Below are 20,056 nucleotides of genomic sequence, written 5' to 3'. Positions count from 1 at the left end.
CAGCACCTGGCCCGCTAGCAGCCTGCCTGGGCAGCCCCAGGGGGTGCCACCATCACAGAGGGGAGGCTCAGGGGCCACTTGGCCCACCGGCAGCTCACCCCCATGGCTGTGGACAGGTTCCACTGGGAACGGGGAAAAAAAAGGAACAGGCCCCTCACCAAAAAAAAAAAGATGATTGGGCCCCTTGCCACGGCAGCGATGGAAAAATAACCCCCCGCCATTTCAATTGAAACCCACCATTTCAATTTAAGGGGCATAGAATGTGACCCTAAGGACTAAACCCCAGTCATGTGTACAGGTGCCCATGCTGACTGGGATCAAGTTACTTAATCAAGGAGCAATAGCTCTCATGGATTTGATCTTCTGAAGCTGAAAAAAGAACTTAAGGTGTCCACTTAAGCCAGGCATGGTCAGAACATCTCTGGCATGTCATCAAAGTTAATAACTGCTTTACCATTTTACACATACCTTTATCACCTGAAGGTCCAGGGGAGGGGCTCAGAACAACATTCAAGAGGTCAGATAGAAGAAGGACCCAGACATCTACCACTGAGGCTTCCTGCCATATCTCCCGTATTGTTTTTGTCTGATCAAAGAGACTCACAAGTAAGATAATAACATTCCCATGGGAGACTAGTTTTCTGATTTGGAAATGACACTGGAGATACTCTCTCCCCCTGCCTGCCCTGCCCCCCGCCTTTTTCCCGTAATACAGAGACAAATCTTTCTATTCTATTATATAACTTCTTCAGCTGCTTTAGAGTCCAGATGAGTCATATTTCCGTGTTTGCCCCCCCAAAATCCATCTGGTTCTATTGCCTTTACTTTCAAAGTTGTATGATTTGTTTTGTTTTTACTTAGAAGAGGATTTCTCCCTTCAAATGTCAACAGCTTTACCAATTAATCTTTACCCTTCCCTTCTTTCTGCTGTAAAAGTTGTCAAATTGATTAATGCCTTAGTAAATGCTACATAAAAACTGCACAGTATGAGGCCAGATTAAGGAGGGTATCCCACCAACAGACAGTCCACCTCCATTGAGAACAGAACTTAAGTGTACCCTTAGATATTCAAATCAATGTTATTCTGAATAGTACCAGACTTAGCATGTGCTTAAAGACAGGAAGGCTATGACTAAATTGTGAAGTTCTGGAATGACAGGACTCATTTGCACTCAAGGAAGTGCAAAGTAGTGGAATGAGATACGTTTCAACCTATAACCATTCTGTCTTGGAGAAGAGCATCATGAACAATTGGTGACCTCTGACCAAAAAAGCTTAATGCATCATTCAGAGAATGAACCTTCCCTTCTGCAAACACATGGAAGTCTGACCAGCAATAAAAAAAGAACCAGTGATGCATCAGTTTCAGCCAGCTACCACCCAGTTACAAGTCCCTCATTTTGAGCAGGGTTGGGGCAGGGTCTGGGCAGTTGAGGGCCACATGAGCCAGAGACCCAGTGGTTGCAAGCCACTTGGGCTGCATGCTACATGTGCCAGGGGGCAGACAGCCCCACTTGGTTCCCCCTGTCACATTGACAGCCCTCCCCTCCCAGGGGAGGACAGACATCCATTCTCATCCTCCTAGACTCTCTCTACAGCATTTTGTGCTATTGGACATACTGTTTCATATTGGACACTGAAGAAAGATGAAGGTCCCTGGAGGAATGTGTTAAAATAGTCTGAAAACTTCCTGGAGATTCACACCCAATAAGAAGTGATACGAAACCACACTGCAACCAAGGTTATAGCTGAAGAAGAGTCAGCTGAACCTCAACAAGACAGAAGTGGTTGCAAGTGGTGGTGATGCAGCCCCAGTGCAGCCTCCTTGGGTTGAAAGCAAGTGGCTGAAGCACTTGTACAGAAAGTTGGTTGGGGAACTGTCTTATCCTGGTGGGTAATGGATTTGCCTCAGTTACAGACACTTTCACTACCTCTCAGCTGAGCTACAGTAATGAAACATACCTGGGCATGAAGCCTACAGCACTTTGGATATTCCAACTGGTACCAAAATCTGTGTTATCTCTACTCATCAATACAAGCCATTGAGAGGACTTCAAACCTGTAAATAGCCATCTGTACTAACTTCCCATAGGATCCTGAATCAAGCTGGAATTCAAGGTTTCCACTGCCTAAATCCAAGATATCTAAACAATACCTAAAGTGCCAAGCTGAAAAACATAGCTCCACTCCTCTGGCTCAGTGGAACTCTTTGCAATAGAGCAAAACTATGTAGAAAATAGAGTTTTCTTAAGACCAGACTAAGACTGTGTAACAAACACCCTTGGGAAACAAGGACTATCATGAATCACACCATCCTGTGCTCCAACTGCAAGGTACATCTCTTTGACCCCACCTTCATAGCAACATGTAATTTCATAACAGAAAGCAAGCAGCACCCCCAAATAACTCCCCCAAACTCTACTAAATACAAAAATATAATCAAGGGTGAGTGAGAGAGGCCCTGGGTACCAACGTAGAAGGGACTCCAAAATCATCCCCCACCCCACAGAGCCTGCATGCTAGCAGCAAAAGCAGGCTTGCAGCATTGCTCTTGCTGCCCCAGCTGGTGCATGGATTTTACAGTGGCATAACAAGCAAGGTTGTGCTCTGGGAAAGCCCTATGGAAGAGCAGGAGGAGGGCTCTGGGAAAAGGTGGCTCAGGAATCTTACCCCATCCCCAGCTGCTGCTGCTTTAAGGGCAAGAACCAGAGCAGGCAAAGCATGCAGCAGTGGCAGCAGCAGCAGTAACAGCAGCAGCTGGGGATGGGGTAAGATTCCTGAGCCACCCTCTCCTAGAGCCCTCCTCCCGCCCTTCCATAGGGCTTGCCCAGTGCACAACCTTGCTTGTTATGCCACTGTAAAATCAGTACTCTATTGTTTATGCTCTCTACTTGGCAAGAGGATGAGGTTCCAAATAACACATCATACATGTTAATCATGTCACTTAATGCACTACTGGAAGGTGCTCAAGTACAATGGTCGTGACAGCAGCATATGAAACATCACAGAATACAGTAAGTATTGGGAAATGGTTGTGCTCATGCCGTGTCTGTGGCAATACATCTTCCTGTTCCTTGCTGGGTGTGAGAATGAACTTAAGATAATTGGTAGTGTAAGAAAGATGTTGTAGCCATGATGGTCCAAAAATTACATGAGAGGCAAAGATTTTTAGGGTCATGTCTTTTATTGGACCAACTATGTAGATGGGATAAAGTTAAATAAGCTTTTGGATGTAAGACATTCTTCCTCAGGTCTCTGAGGAAGCTAGGCACAGCAAGTGAAGTACAGCCTAAAGGAGGGGCTTAGAGAAGTTCCTAGGTGTAGCAGACACAGTTAGTAAAAGAAAAGAAGCTGAGAGATCAAGGCCTATGTAAAGGTGAAATAGGGGTCAGTCTCATCTTCCTTGTGTGGAAAGTATTCAGGAGTTGGATAAATTATAATGGGCCATAAATCCTTATTGGTTCTTAGTGTCCAGCCACTTTATGATTTTTTGTTCCCAAGTTAGCTTTTTAAAGGTATTAGGTAGATTTCCCTTGAGCATGAGGATGATGAAGTCAGAGATGGAGTGGTTGTTCTATTAGAAATGTGGTCTCTTGCTGCAGAGAGGAGGATGCAGATCAATGGCTTGAAGTTACAGCAAAGTTTAGATTGGATATCCATAAAAAACTTCTTAATGGTTAGAATAGCAAGGCAGCAGAACAGACTGACAAGGGAAATTGTAGACTCCCCATCACTGGTCATGTTCAAGGAGAGTTGGACAGCCACTCACTGGGGATGATCTAGGTGTAGCTCTATTTTCTACCATAAGTATTTCCCCTACTTATGGGCTTTACTGGTTGCCTCCTTCACTCCCCCCCCCCCACACTTTCTGCTACATGTGTCAGTATGTTTTTAAGCCTTCTTTAGAGGCACTGGGTATTGGCTATAGCCAAGGCTGGGGACTTTGACTGGGGTGTGCTAATGCCCCTGCTGGAACCAAAACCAGAGTTTCCTGGCTTGAGGGTCTTGCTCCTCTACTCAGGGTCAGACCAATCCCCATACTTGGGGTCAGGAAATAATTTTACTCTATGGTCAGATTAGTATGGGCTGTGGTGGTTTTTGACTTCCTCTGTAGGGAGCGGGGGCCCTCTACTCAGATCTCTTCAGTGTATATTGACAACATTTCACAGAAGCAGGACATTGGCTGCTTTACCTATGGCAGGTTAGGATGCTAGGTCTGTATTGTGTCAGGGTTGATGGCAGTCTTATGTAGAGTTTAGATTATGGTTTATATACGGATGATCCTGCCTCAGACAGGGGGTTGGACTAGATGAACTCTGTGACCATGTCCAGATGAGTGTAGCCGTGAGTTATGTGGTGCTGCAGACACATCTGTGGTGCCACATACCACACATTCAGCTGTTCTCCATGTTACAAGGGAGCAGCACTGGCAAATTTTTTGAGCCTCGGATACCCGGGGGCCAAAAAAACCCATGCAAAAAAAAAAAAAAAAAAAAAAGAAGAGTGGCACACATGGGGGCAGCATGCACCACTCAAAAGCAGAGCCTGGCCAGTCGGAGCCACATACAGCTACTGGCCAGGCTCTGAGCAGCAGGATTGCCACTGCTGCAGCCCTGGAAGCCCCTCAGGGCCCCAGGTAGAAGCTGATGGGACCAGCCCAGTGCTGGCCCCAGCCTTCCCTATCCCACCCGGGATAACCTGCTGTGTGCCAGAGTGCACATGGCACAGGCATTCCCCAGGGACAACTAGCAACGGCACAAGATGCATTGCCGCTAGTTGTCCCCAGGGCACCAAACGTCCACGCTCATCAGGATGTGGCCTGCAGGTCCTCTCTAGCCCTACTTCTCTATGACTCTAATGGTGACTGCATGTATTTCATTCTTTATATTTTTTCTGTGAGAGTTGATTCTCTTACAGAGTTGCTGTTTAGTTTCACCCACCTGGTTGCCTTGAGGGCATTTAATGCAATCGATAAGGTATATGACATTTTGGGAAAGGCATGTGTAGGAACCCTGGATTCTGATGGTTTCTTTATGGTGGGTATTGATAGTATTGGCAGTGGAGATGTGCTGACAGGTTGAGCATTTCTTGCCAAGACAAGGCTATGTTCCATTTGAGGTCTGTTGGGCAGTGGAGAGTTTTCCTGTGATGATGAGTTGGGCAAGGTTGGGGGTCTGTTGACAGCCAGAAGTGGAGGGGCTGGGAATAATTGTTCACTATTGTTCCTCCCCTCAAAGTACAAAATATTTAATTAATTCCTCGGGATAGCTCCTTAGATTTTGAATGCCATGTTCCCTATGTTTTCTTTCCTCTTGGTTCTGAATAGCTATGAAGATTCCCATTTCATTTTCTGAGACAGAATATCCATATTTGAGTAAATTTGACCAAGAATGTGTGTGCTGTTCTTGCACGCTTCCCTTCCCATCCACAGACACTTAGGGAAGAATGGAGAATGCTGCCCTCACCAACGTACTTCAGCTGTAAAACTGCCATCTTTTTGAGAGAGCTTTCATTCCACTCAGATTCACTTTGCAATTAATTTTTGACAGGCAGGCAGTAATGCAACCTCAGAAATAAATGCTCTAAAATGTATAAAAACCTTCAACCAGGGTATTAACGGGTCAATGGACTCAATTTGGCCCTGGGAGGACTAGACTGGATCTTACTTTATATTAAAGCTCCACTCATAAATGATTTATAAAAGGTTAGTAAATGATTGATAGATGTTAAGAAATTTTCACAGATGTGAATAGCATATGTCAGACTACAGATGGGTTATAAGCACATTGGGAGAAAGTGTTATGGATGATTATAATCTTATAACCTCAGTCCAGATTATAAGATTATAACCTGGGTCCAGATCCTGAAATGGATTTAGGTATGGCACCTGGTTCTGGGAATTAAATCTACACACCCAGGTTAGACGTCTACTAAGCCCCCTGTACTTTAAAAGGAGGGAGTAAGGCAATTAATGACTGGGATTCACGACAGTGAGCATTCTGTGTGAGCAGATGCCTCTACAAGACAGTAGGAATGAGGACATGTCTGAGATCCCTCACCTCTCCCAGACTTAGGTGCCTACTCTGGGTCGAGCCCTTTTGTGAGACTAGGATTCAAAACCTAAAACTCCTGCCTAGACTTTGGTGCCGAAGTATATTTCACGTGTAGGCAATTGGCTCATTCTTTTTGTTTATAGATTCATAGATTGTAAGGGGTTGGAAGAGACCTCACAAGATCATCGGGTCCAGCCCCTCCTGCACTAGGCAGGAAAGACAACTGGGGTCAGATGACCCCCAGCAAGGTGACCACCCAGTCTCTTCTTGAAGATTTAGCAGGGTAGGTGATTGCACCACCTCTGGAGGGAGCTTATTCCACACTCTGGACACCTTAACTGCAAAGAAGATTTTCCTAGTGTTAAACCTGAAACAGTCTTCCAGGAGTTTGTGGCCATTACTCCTGGTTTTCTCCAATGGTGCCCTGGTGAACAGTTGTTCATTGAGCCCTTGATGCATTCCCTGATATAGTGGTAAGCTGCTACCAAGACTCTCTCAGCCTTCTTTTTTTTAGGATGAAGAGACCCAAGTCCCTCAGCCTTACCTCGTATGGCTTGCTGTGCAATTCTCTAATCATATGGGTGGCTCTTCTCTGGACTCTCTCAAGCTTTTCCATGTCCTTGTTGTAGTGCAGTGTCCAGAACTGGATGCAGTACTTCAGCTGTGGTCTCACCAGTGCTGAGTAAAGTGGAAGAATCACTTCCTTGGTTTTGTTTGAGATGCATTGGTTGATGCATGCCAGAGTATTGCCTTGCTGGCTACAGCATCACACTGATGCTCATGACGGCTCATGTTCATACTATGGTCTATTATTACCCCTAGGTCCCTTTTAGTCATGGTGCTAGTCAGTTTAGTGACAGTGAGCCTGTAAGTGTATTGGGGGTACTTTGTCCCCAGATGCAGCACTTTACACTTCACAATGTTAAACTTCATCTAGTTCTGATCTGCCCACGTTTTGCATATGCCTACCTTTTGCATATGAGTCTAGTGGGTGGAGCACTTGCCAAGGAAATGGGAGATCTGGATTTTAAACCCTCCTCAGCCTGTGAGGACTCAAACTCACATCTCTCATTTCCCATAAGTGTCCTACCTATCATGCTATTGAATGGTATCAGGGAGGGCATACTCTCCCCTCCTACTGAAGATGGGCAACTGGGCCACCAAGAATACAAGATTTTTGAAGTTAGAAGGAGAACAAGAGGGAGTGCGCTTCTGTAGTCCATCAATGAGAAGAGGAAGGAGGGAAGATGGAAAGCAGGGTTCTGATCCCTGCTACCAAGCTTATTTCTGTTTCTTAGCCATTGACTGTCTCTTGTAGTATGCACAAACAGTCCTGGCAGCAAGAACTGGAACTCAGATCTCTCCTCTCAAGGAGCATCTTCATCACTGGGCTATAAAAGCATGCCCTGTCTGCTTGTGCTCTCTAGCCCCATAGCTGAAAGGGATGGAAAGTGCCCCACTGAGAATGCTGCAAGTCCTGTTGGTTAGAACAAATTCTTGGGAAGTGGGACACTTTGGTTAGAATCTCCTTGGGCTGAGGAGATCTAGGTCTCCCAATTCCTAGATTATTTTGCAAAAGACGGGCAGCACCATCACCGTCCTTGGAATGAGCTCCAAAGTCCTTCCTGTCAGTGTGTATTCAGCATGTTTTGAGTGCTCTCAGGAACCCTCAAGGAACTTTGCTGTCTAGTCTGTGAATCCCAAGCAGCCTAACATAGGATTTAGCTGCTTAAACAGTTGACTCAGCCAAGATGGAGGTAGTTTGGACTATGTGCTGGAGCTGAATTTCAGTATCTAATCTAAGTCAGTTTTTAAATGAAAACTTAAAGTGTTAGCAGTGTCTCAACATCCACAGTGGTTAGGCAGGGAGTTTGTGAGTTGCTCACCTGGAATGTTGTAGCTAAATTCTACTACAAGTACTTCAGGTGCATGAATCCTTGTTTGGTTCCGACTCTAAACCAATTGGTTACTCATCTACTAAAGCACCTAATATCTATTAGTTAACTGTTTATTAACCCTTTAAAAATGGAATCTTAATGCCAGAGCTAAGTTTGTTTTGCATGTTTAGGGTGATTATCATGAGATCAGCCACCACAACCCCATCTTCAGTCTAGGAGTCCAACGTTTTTAATTTCTCCTCAGATAATTTATCAAGATTAATGATACCAGGATTAAATAATAATAGGGAATGACAACTTCTAGAATTAGATATGCCAAATCATTTATCATTTTCAATAACTGCCATCAACCCCAATTTGCAAGGATCAAACTGACAGAAATAAGTGGAATTATTAATGAGCTAATAACTCTATTTCTCTTAGGGTCTGTATTTCATGATTCATTTAAGAAACTAATTAATTACATCATGATAGTTTCAAGTCAGCCTGGGTAGTGGCAAAGGCAGGGCAAGCACTGGGGTTGGGGTACAGAGAGGAAGAGAGAAGGAAGAGAATTACTTTCTCAACCAGTGAAAAGTCTTTGGCCATTAGGTGTATGCTCCTGTTATCCCTCTTGAAAGTATGCACTTGTTTTGCCATTATACTCCAGCAGTTGACAAACCTATATGCATAGACTTATATGTACCTAAATAATTGAAGAAGGAAATAGAACTAGAAACTGAGACTAGTTACTTCAGGTATAATTAAGAGCCATACCTCCTCTTTTTGGCCAATTTTAATTTTCAAAACATCATATCTAGATATCTACATAATAGCATTACAGAGTGGACCAGTTGTTCAAACATCCTTCCCAGAAGCAAAACAGTAACCATATGGAACACAACATAGCTAATAACTCGACCTCATCAACTACTTTGGGATGGATGCAAACATTGGTCAGAAATCCCAGATGAATGTAACTCAGTCTTAGCTTAGATGCTGAAAGCTACACTGCCTTTTAATTCAATGTAATTCTTGACATAAGAAAAACCATCACTGGCCTCTGCTATCAAATAATGTCTTAATGTTGTTATTGATAGACATTTTAGCAGCGTATAACAGAAACACAAGGCATTACAACAGTATTTAATGAACCGACTACCTCCAGAATTCGATAAATATTTATTTATTGTTATATGATAAGCTAGTAAAGATCAAGGTGGAAATCATGGTGCCACTGAAGCTGTTGGAAGTATTCCCTTGACTTCAATGAAGTCAGAACTGCACCCTATGGGGAAAAAAAAGGGTAACAAAAAATTCCAGTGCAGAAGTTCAAAGGTGTTACTCGTATATTCATAATTACTGTGTTATTAAAGGAATGACATCTTCTTTAAGATAATGGCCTGGACAGTGTACACTGATGCTTCAAGTTGTCGTGTTCCATTTTTGATGCTCTACCAAAAGCAATTTAAACTCGTCATAGGCAAAAATAACTTCTGATTTCCCCTCCATACACTGTGGTTGATTTTCCTCTCTCTCCCACTACTGTAGAAGATACATTCTCCTAGTCATTCAGGCCCATCTTTTTTGACTTGGCCTTTATACTTGACCCACAAGTTTTGTTGCTTCTGCCTATATATCCCATCACTTGTTTGTTTAGAATGTCAAGGTTATGAATCCAGTCTCCTTCTCTCCCGTACTGCTACCTGCCACCAGAGGCAGAAGTAGAAAATATTATTTGCGGGGGCTGAGCGCGCACGCACATGCACACACACACACACACACACCCCGGCCAGCAGGTAAGTCAGTGGAGAGGAAGGAAGAGAGGCTATTAAAGCCCCCACAGTGAGGGAGGGAGTGGGGCAGGGGCTGGAGTGAATGGGGTTCCGGGGTGGGTTGTGGGATGGTCAGAGCCCGGGAGGCTTGTTCAGGGGTGTGGGGCAGCTCTTGCTGCTGCTCACACCCCAGGGGAGGCACAGAGGGCACATGGCCCCTGGATTCATGTGCTGGGCAGACACAGGCTGCCACTGTGGGCTGGGGCTCTCCACCCTGCTGCTGCTAAGACCTTTTTTTTTTTTTTTAACCTATTATGCAGTCATCTCTGTATACACTACTATCAGGGGCCTGAGTGGCATCCAGGAAGCCCACAGCGGCCTGTTGTCCTAATCAAACAGTTACCTGATTGGGGAACAGGGCCCAGCTGGTGTACATAAGGGTTGGGTCCCTGAACAGCAGGGGCAACAGTTTGCTGCTACCAGCCGAGGAGGCAACATCCAGCTGAGCTGCTGCCTGGAATACCTTGGAGGTAAGGGCTGGGGATATGGGGAAGGAGAAGACCCCATGGTTCTGGGCATGACCTGAAACTGCATCCTGCTGGGGAAAGGTGGTCTGGTGGAGCTACCTGTGGTGGGGTAGCTTCCCAGAAATGCCAGGCCAGTTACCTCCCTGGTGAAAGGTGGGTAGGGGTGCCTGAAAACCCCAGCTCCCACATCCCTGATAGGTTCGATCACTGAGGCAGAGCCCAGGTAAGTGGAGGGACCTGTGGCAGCACCCAGTCTTGCAGGAGAGCCTCGGAGCATTACAAAGCCAGGAGTTAGGCTCCAGGGGGATGGGGCCCTGAGCCTTGGGGAACAATTAGGGAAGTTCCTGGGGCAAAGGGATATGGGTAACTTAGAATGTAGTGGGATGGGGCTTGGAGCCCTAGTCCCATAGTGAGGGGCTTGGTGCCTGGACACAGGGCTGGCTTGTAGTTTGGGCATAGGGCTTATGGCCAGGAGAGGCTTGTGGCCCATGGACAGAGCTTGGAGCCTGAGGAAGGGGCTCATAGACCCAGAGAGTCCAGTATATATAGAGAATGTGATGAGGCCAGGTCAAAGAACCCAGTGTGAGGGTGCTGGGACCTGAAGCTCCGGTGGGGAGTGAGAGTTCCACATGAGACTTTGGAGCTTGTGTCCCAGTGCTAACTAGCTGGAGGAAACATCTGCAAGGCATCGGATACGTTAAGGGGAGGTCAGAGTGTGTACAGAAGCCCTTGTCATCAGGGCAGGTAAAGGGCAGCCTCCTGCCTGCTTAACATCAGATAATCAGAACATCAAGGCATGGCAGATGAGATGGGTGGGTGGTTAGCCTGGGAACAAGTGGGCAAGCCTACACTGACATTGCCCCTGGGACCCCCACTTGTTACAACTACACCGACACAAATCGTGACAAAAATATTTTTTGTAATAAAATTAAAACACGTTATAGTAGATGTTTGACTCTAAGTGTATGACCTGTTTTTTTTTCTGGTTCAGATAGCAGTCCTCCCCCCCCCCCAAAAAAGAGGAGTATTTCTGGGAGGCAAAGGAGGGACTTCCAGTGGCAATGGTCAGGGGTTAGGGGCAGGACTTCCATTCCCAAGGTAGCGACCATGGGGCGGGGAACCTCCAAAGGGTGGGGCTACCTTTGCAACCCTCGACAGCTCACCAAAACTCATTAAACAGCCCTCCAGCCAAAATAATTGTGCATCCCTGATTCAGAGCACTTAATGCTTTCTGATGCCCCAGAACTTCTCAGTCTTCTATTTGTTCATCTGTTGTACAGCACAAGCCAACTCAGTGTAGTTTTGTATTTCTTTGTCGATTTTTAAAAACGAATGATGCCAGTACAGCTGTGACATCAGGTAAGCTCGACCATATAAGGTGTTTAATCCCTCAACTTCCATTGATTTCAATAAGAAATCAGTTTGTACAGGCAAAGTGTCTTTAAGTGGGCCTCACAATCATCAGTTCGTTAAGTCCCACAATAGCGCAGCAATTTAGTAGTATTATAGCATATGTAGCCAAATAAGTTGAAGTACAGAAAATTATATATAACCTGATTTTCAAAAGTGCTAAGCCTATGCATTTCTACTGACTTCTACAGGAGTTCTGGGCACTCCGCACCTATGAAAAATCAAGCCACTTTCAGGTGACTTGCTTGATATCACACAGATTTAAGAGCTGAGCAGAGAAAGAAATGAACCAATCCTGACTGACACTTCTATTTATAGCTACAAAATTAGTCTTCAGTACCAAAACACAGGTGTTTTACAATAATAGAAATTGTAATTTTGGTATGTTGAAGTATCAGGTGATTTTATAGCAAATTTCATAAACTCACCTAACACTTGCTATATAAATAGTAAGATTATATATATCACTTCTCCCTACACAGTGTCCCAGCTTTAAACTTCCTTGCTCAACACCTTCCCAAATAGGAAGGTCCTATAGCACTAACATTGTATTTGTCTCTACTGTGGGTACCTCTGTACTTCTTAGGTTTGGTCAGAACTAGAAGTAAAAGCACAGGAAAAAAATACTCCATGTACCTCCAGACCTGAGACAACCAAGATATTTTAGAAATCTTGTGAAAAAATAAAACAAATATTTTCACAAGCTTTCCAATAAATTTCAGAAGCAAAACAAATTTGGATAAACCACCAAACTGCACCCCAAACCTTTTCCCATCACTGTTCTGTGCAATTCTGGGCTGAAAGTAGTCAATAGTGAACCTTCCATGAAATTACTCTGATAATCTAATAAATATACAGTATTAAAATTTATACTAACATATTCCATTAAGTCACTAGGACTGCATAATAGGCAAATAAACTTGAAATCTGGCCATACACTCAGGTCTCTAATTAACTATGAATTAATATTATAAACAAATATAATGGTGTTACTGTGCTGGCCAATATCTTGGCTGACAGAGTGGGGAATGAATAAGTGACCTTTAGTGCTAAAAGCATATGCTGCTGTAGTTTGAATTAAATAGCCAAGTTCCTTAGTAGGGGATTTAACAGTCTCAAAACTCCTCTTTGCAGCAGGCATAAAGAAGGACCTGTTACACATTCATTAGTGAGCTATTATTTCCAGCCATTATAGATAATATCCACCTACCTGTCTTCCTTCCATTGCTCCTCGCATTTCCTTGAACGTTGAACTAAATTCTCCAATGAAGTCATGCTTCCCATTGGAATCCCAGTCCCAAACTATGCACTGGTGAGAGAAAGGGGGAAAGAACAGAGGAAAACATTTCTTTAGGAAAAGAAGTTTGTATGAAAAAAAGTTCACAGAAGAAATCCCAATATCTATTTGGTCAAATATTATATCCTGAAACAAATAAAAGCATATTCTTGTCAAAATCAGAATGAAACGACAAATGAAATCTCAAAAAAAACTTTCCAGAACAGACATGTGAATAATATTATTAGCTAATGGAAGTAAAGTTGTGATCTTAGTGAAAGATTCAGTTGAACAACTTACACAGTTGGGTATAAAAACACCTAGGGTATAATTGCATATCAGTATTTACATGGTGTTCTGAGTTATATAACCCTTTAAAATGCTTTGCAAGGATGAACAAACTAATCTTCATGACACCCAGATGAGCTTGATAAACACTTTACAGTCCTTATTTGCATTTAGTGAATGAGAAACAAAAGTTACAGCGAACGTTGTCCTGGCCAGCACAATGGCTGAAAGAGACCTTGGGGTTATGGTTGACCACAGGTTGAACATGAGCCACCAGTGTGATGCTGTAGGCAACAGAGCTAATAGCAGACTGGGATGCATTAGCCAACGTGTCATGAACAGGGCTAAGGAAGTGATACTTCTTCTCTACTTGGCGTTGGTGAGACTCCAGCTGGAGTACTGTGTCCAGTTCTGGGTGCTGCACTTCAATAAAAAGACATGGAGAATCTTGAAAGGGTCCAGAGAAGGGCCACAAGAATGATTAAGGGCCTGAAGGACAAACCTTATGAGGAAAGACTAAGGGATCTGGGGCTGTTCAGCCTGGGGAAGAGGAGAGTGAGAGGGGACTTGGTGTCTATAAATATTTAAGGGGTGAATATCAGGAGCTGGGAGAAAAACTGTTCGCTAAGGCACCACAGGGGAGGACATGGAGCAATGGCCATAAACTGTTAGAGGATGGTTTCAGGTTAGATGCAAGGAAAAACTTCTTTACGGTAAGGGTGACCAGAATCTGGAATAGATTTCCCAAGGAGGTGGTGCAGTCCCCAACCTTGGAAGTCTTCAAGAGGAGACTAGATAGACACCTTGCTGGTATCATTTGATCTCAGCAGTATTCCTGCCCAGAGCAGGGGGGCTGGACTCAGTGATCTTTCAAGGTCGCTTCCAGTGCTTAATTTCTATGATTTCTGTGATTCTATAATGGTCACAAAGTTGTATGACTCAATGTTAGGTGGTCATGTTGAGAACTTGATGGCTGCTTTCCCAAACTGGTAATCATCTGCTGTTTATACTGACTTCATCTGGAACTATTGGCACTTGGGACTTCTAAAAAAATCAGACCTAAGCTACCTCAGGTGGAACCCACAAAAACCAAGAAGCCCAAAATCAGAGATGCCATTAGAAAATATTACACCTTGGGGCTTGTTCCTGACTAGAAGGTGCTGGGATTAGAACGCTACAATTCCTTGCTGTAAACATTAAAGCATAATGACAAATACTGTATAAATAATTTTGAATGAGTAGCCTGCTATATTTAAGGTTGTAGAACTATATTCATTTCATCCTTCTGCTTTCAATACCCCATAGCATCATTTGTAAATACTAGATTTTAGGTAACTTGAGAAGTCTTCCTCTTGAATTTTAGAGGATTTAATATTTATTGATTTTGATTAATAAAGACCAATTGCTTAAAATAACAACTGACCAAGTAGGCATTACCTATGAAAGCTTATGCCTCTCTGAACTTTAAAGCCCAGAACCTCAAGTGCCTCTGTTTGTCCTTTCTAGCTATCACCTCTGAACTTGAACAGGGCCAATATTAGTCTCTCAAAGAAAACACAGTATGTCTATCTCCCAACTGGAAAAGAACTGGGAAGTTATTGCAGATTACAGATAGCTAGGCACTCCTTGCAAGAGCTCTAATGAAAAAGGTCATCACTAGAGTGAAACAATTGCACTAACTACAATTTCCAAATAGCCTTCAAACACAGACCCATTTAGAACACATGGCATGAACTGAAGCTGGAAGTGATAAACATGAATAACTCAGCAGAAGTCTGCACGTGAAATATTGTAATTGGTGTGTAAACTGGACAACTGAACCAATCAGGCTTTCTAATTCACCAAACTCCCTTGGTAGGGGAGGCATGATTGCTGAGTGCCAAATTACTGAAATAAAAGAATTGACTGGCTTTCATTTTTTTCCTTAAAAGCTCTCCAACTCTGTCACAGTGAGAGCAAAATGACACACAGAAGGCAGCAGCTTGTAATGGAAAAAACAAAAACAAACCAATAGCAGCTTTACCAAGTCCCCATATAATGCTCTTATGTTGCAGATGTGAAGTCTGCAATAATAAATTGTATTTGATTAACATTGTTTAATCAAGATGTACAGTTAATAAATGGCAAACTGCTTAGCCTCCTGCTACTGAACATGTGCCTACTTCTAGTAAACCAGCTTCAAATGTAGATTCAAGTGTTATTTTTAATTCCATGTCAGTCAGCTTCTTTTATCCCTGTAGCCTCTCAATATTTATTGTTGTGGTAGCTGCATGGGGAAGTTTTCACTACATTCATAGAAGTGATGAATTCTACTAAAATCAATGATTAAGCCATTGCTCATTTTAACACTTGTATTCCTTTTTACAGGCATGTTTGTTGTAGCTTGTACCTTCCTGATTGTTTCCTATTTGGAGTTCCTCATAAGTAATTAGTAGGTTAAGTGTCTTTGACCCACAAAAAAGATGTGCAGTTGCTACACAGGAATGATTGTGGGGAATGCTGCAATCATGTACTTGTACTGTTGCAATGTCAATGGGAATGGTTGATTGATTACACAAACTCTGATTCTTGAGTGTTTTGTCATTTTTTCACCATAGAAACAGTATTTTTTGACCTTTCTATGAAAGTATCCCAAAGGGACAGAAAATCCTGAACTCAAACAAGCAAAAAGATTTTTCTCCCAATATGGCATTGAGTTCCTTGATGACAGGTCTGACAGATGAAAGAAAAACATTCTTGCATGTGCAACCAATACAGAATGGAGTTGGGTTTTCTGTTTTAAGAGCAGGAAAGTTAGTTAAAGTGTTTCCATCACTCATAGTAGAGATGAATGCTTTATAATAAAAACGTCATTAAAAACTGGTATGTATTCTTAATTGCAATGCACAACTAGTAAGAAACAAAAAAAGTATTTGCAATAAAAGTGACATTTTAAAATTATTTCTATTTGACGAGTTTGAGATAGACCTTGTGTGACATTTCCTCTTCAATTATATTAATAAATGAAGCTTACATTTTTTTTACTGAAATTCTTTTCTAAATTATCATTTGCCTAGGACAAAGTTTTCAGAAGGAAATTGCTGTTTTCATTAAAAAAGAGATTTTTCTATAATGATGGCAAAATATTTTAATGAAAGCTTTTAAAAAAAATAGTAATAAAAGTATTGGTAAAAAGGTCACAGATAAATTGAAGAAAAATGAAAATATTGTTTAAAAATCCAACTTTTTAAAAAACAGGTTTTGAATGAATGTCATTTATCAATTAAAAAATGATTCTCAAATTAAAAACTTCAAGCAGCTCCTGTTTGCAGTTTGTCAAATTAAGCTCAGATTCATCTTCAGGGATGAATATCAGAACAGACCCAGTGTAACCAATGACTCCAAGCATAAGCTGGTTAGATGCTTTTAAACAGCAGCAACAACACTCAAGAAACAATCAAGAGCAATTTTGCTCTTCTCCCACAGAGCAAAATTAAATGGCTGGTGTGATGGACCATCAATGCACAATTAGGTTGAACCCCAATCATTAAATAACTGTTCAGGACCTTTATGTTGATTGATTAGTAACTGAAAGTGTTTTTAGAGATTTATTTTTCAGCAGAAAAGGAAAACCTAGACACTGGGTTTCATCGATTTCATAGACATTAGGGCTGGAAGGGACCTCACAAGATCATTGGGTCCAGCCTCCTGCCCAAAGAGGTCACAAAAATCTTCGATGGAAATTTTTTGGTTCTTTGGTGGAAATTCTTGGTTTATATTAAAAGAGACTCAAAACATTTTTCCTACCAAAATATGGCCAATTGCATCATATTGCTAAGGACAATGTATTTAAAGAATATAACCAACTTTGTTTAATGTAAAGATGCATCAGTCTCCAAATCTTATATTTATTGTATACTGTTCTGCTTTGGGCTTTTAAATTCATGTATATATTTTATAGCAGCTCTGTTCAATGTGTAATTATGTTGTCTGTGGGATAAAATTTATGGGATACATTCACCCATTTGCTTCATCTGAGTTGAAACACACTGGCAAAGCAAACCATGACCAGTTTATTATTGGTTTGAATCCTCAAAGTGGCCCAAAGTGGCTGGAGCATATTAGTGAATCTGACCTCTCATTCATGTATTACATGCCAAAAGAAACATGTAAATATAGTACTGTTTAGGCTGCAAAGTCAAGTATTTGGAAACTTGGAAGTGTTTGATTTGAGACTGCCAAGACAGCTTTAATTCTGCTATCACTACCTTCCCAGTACATTTTCTATATAGTGAAAGAGGTAGGGGTCATGTGAAAGAATAATGATTATTAAAGACTATCATAATATCCACAAACAAGGGAACCTAATACAAATTTACAGAAATAAAATAATGTGAAATTCTACCAAATCTGAAAGGAAGAGATTTACATCTATTTTTCAAAGTGTATAAACCTAGATAATAGAAAAGTCCAAGGAATTAGACCCAGTAAGTCATGATATTTTATGACATTACTGTAACATAGCATATTTGTTGTATACTGAATAGTTAAAAGTTTTTTTATTAAACGCACAGCTATGAAACATTTCAGAGTCCAACTTGACTGGAAAGCAGATTATCTGCTTTCCTTCTTCCGACATAGATCAGTTAGTAAGCACCCAAAGCCAACGAGAATGAATGCACTTAAAATTTGAAGAGATATGCAAAAGTGCCAAATCCACTCTTGCCTCATGGCTGAAGCCTCAGCTGCCATTACAGCAGGATCTCCAGAACCCACCAAAATTCTGGCTAAACACAAGTGGGTAGCAGAGTGGAGGCAATCTTTGGAAAATAATGAAGTACCCGACCCATAAGAAACTTCCCACCTCCCCCTGGATTTAATTCATTGTAAAATTTGGTCAGTACTGACCCACATCAGAATATCTGGAGACAGATGCATTTAGCAGATAAAGATCCCTTCTTTATCTGTGGGGTATCAGAAATAGTCCAGGGCATGGTTGTGATTATGAATCAGTGACTACAGACAAAGTCATGTGCCACTACTGGGTGTGATCATCTGCCAGCAGTATTTTTGACATTTACCAGGCCACTAAAGAAGATGCTCAAGAGCACACTAACCTTTACATTGTCATATAAGTTGCTAATGACCTGCTATATATATTTTAAAAAGCTCCTGAACCATAGTGCTTAACTAGTGGCAAATTCTGCTGAATGGTTGTGTAGTATCAATCAAATGTAGTTAACAGAAAGTAAAAGGATTCAGTGCAATAGTGCTGGGCCAACTTCTTTTTCTGCATTCAAATGAAGGGAGACAGGTTCATGGAAGTCTGAATGAGGACAGGCTGCCCCCCATAATAAAACATTTTGTACTCACCTTTGCACATGCTGCTAAAGTTAAGAGGACAGTAGGCTGCAACTACTATCAGAAATCCAATTATGACCAAACAGTTTGAACTCTCTCCCCCCACCTGTCTTTTCTATTCTAATTTCTCTCTCCTTATGCTGGTCACCTTTAAATCTTCCTCTGCAAGCCTACAGGATTATTTAAAAAAACTGTCTGTATAGATGTCATGAGATGTCACATGAATTCGTCAACATTATCTGGAGAATCCAGATGCAAGTGAAGACTATAGGTCAGTGGTTGGCAATTATTTTCTGGTGGTGGGTTGGAATGACACAGCTCAGGCACATGCTGCCACCATTGCTTCTCCCCATTGGTCAGCCCAGTGCAGCACAGCTCTGCATTACTGCAGGAGGCTCCACAGGCCAGATCCCGCTCATGGGCTGTGGGCTGCCAACTTCTCTGCATAGTAACATATAATCTCCTCCTCCATCCATTTTTTTAAATATACACAATTTTAAGGTGAGTATTGTTTTCAAATCAGCAGAGATTTCCTGAAGTAATACTTCAACTTAGTGAAAATCTGAATGTATTCCAAGGAAATGGATGACTTGGGTTACCCTCCAGCAGGGTACTCAAGCTTTAAGTCTGTCAAAGGTCCAGTTAAAATCAATGGAACTGCTCACATTCTTAGTATTAGGTAGATATTTACAGTGCCATAGCAAAAGGGGGTGGGAGACGAGTGGGGTGACTGCCCCAGGTGCCAAAGCAAAGGGACACTAACAGGCACTGCCCAGCCGGGGTGGGGCATGGGACAGAACTGCGAGCAGCTCATTTGAGGGGGTGCAGGAACAGGGGAAAGGGGCTCCTGTCATTGTGTGCACTCCTGGGCAAGAATGGGGGGGGTGCCCCCCAGATCTGTGCTTGGGGCGAGGGTGGGCTGCCACAACAGGCTTTGACCCAGGTGCCAAACTTTGTTTCTATGGCACTGGATATTTAACTGCTTTGCTGGAGTAGGGCTTCAAAAAATGGGTAACAGAACTGTTTCTTTCAGTTGTGGGTTCCAAGTTCTACTATAGTGAGTAAAATGTTTCATGAACTAATTGGTAGAAACTGCTAATTACTCATTTCCTTGCATGCATTTTATTTCTAACAAGATTTAATTTTGCATCAATCACATTTCTTTCTGTAAACCATAAAATTAGATTTGCATATAGCACCTATTTTCTTACATTGTCCTACCAGTCCTGGGTTAATTCAGCACAAGCCTGTAAGTACAGTTGGATGAAGTCTTTTCAGTAAATATTAATTTTTGCCAAAAAGTGTAATTTAAGCCATAGATTCACAAAACTGCTAGTGAAGGCACAATAATTGCTTCCTATCTAATTGCCCTGTGATTAGGACATTCATCTGAGGTGTAGATGACCAAAGTTCAAATCCACTCTCTGGTAGTTTCAAAGTAGGAATTTTACCCAAGGCGTCTTATCTCACAAATAAGTGCTGTAACCTCCAGGTTATAGTTTTGAAGGGG

At 42.2% G+C, this 20,056-nt stretch overlaps 1 protein-coding gene across 2 annotated transcripts in view; it reads right to left on the bottom strand.

Moving 5' to 3' along the window:
• Positions 1-20,056, bottom strand: part of CPNE4 (copine 4) — a 356,741-nt gene that overhangs the window by 77,000 nt on the left and 259,685 nt on the right. For both annotated transcript variants that reach the window (XM_014602596.3, XM_059728790.1), the window contains one exon: positions 12,853-12,951. In XM_014602596.3, coding sequence (XP_014458082.1) covers positions 12,853-12,951 — 99 coding nt within the window. The remainder of the gene's footprint in view (positions 1-12,852; positions 12,952-20,056) is intronic.

Source organism: Alligator mississippiensis, chromosome 5 (assembly GCF_030867095.1).
Source record: "Alligator mississippiensis isolate rAllMis1 chromosome 5, rAllMis1, whole genome shotgun sequence".
Taxonomy (NCBI): Eukaryota; Metazoa; Chordata; order Crocodylia; family Alligatoridae; genus Alligator; species Alligator mississippiensis.
The sequence above is the reverse complement of the archived record's forward strand: the minus strand, read 5'-3'. Positions and strand labels throughout refer to the sequence as shown.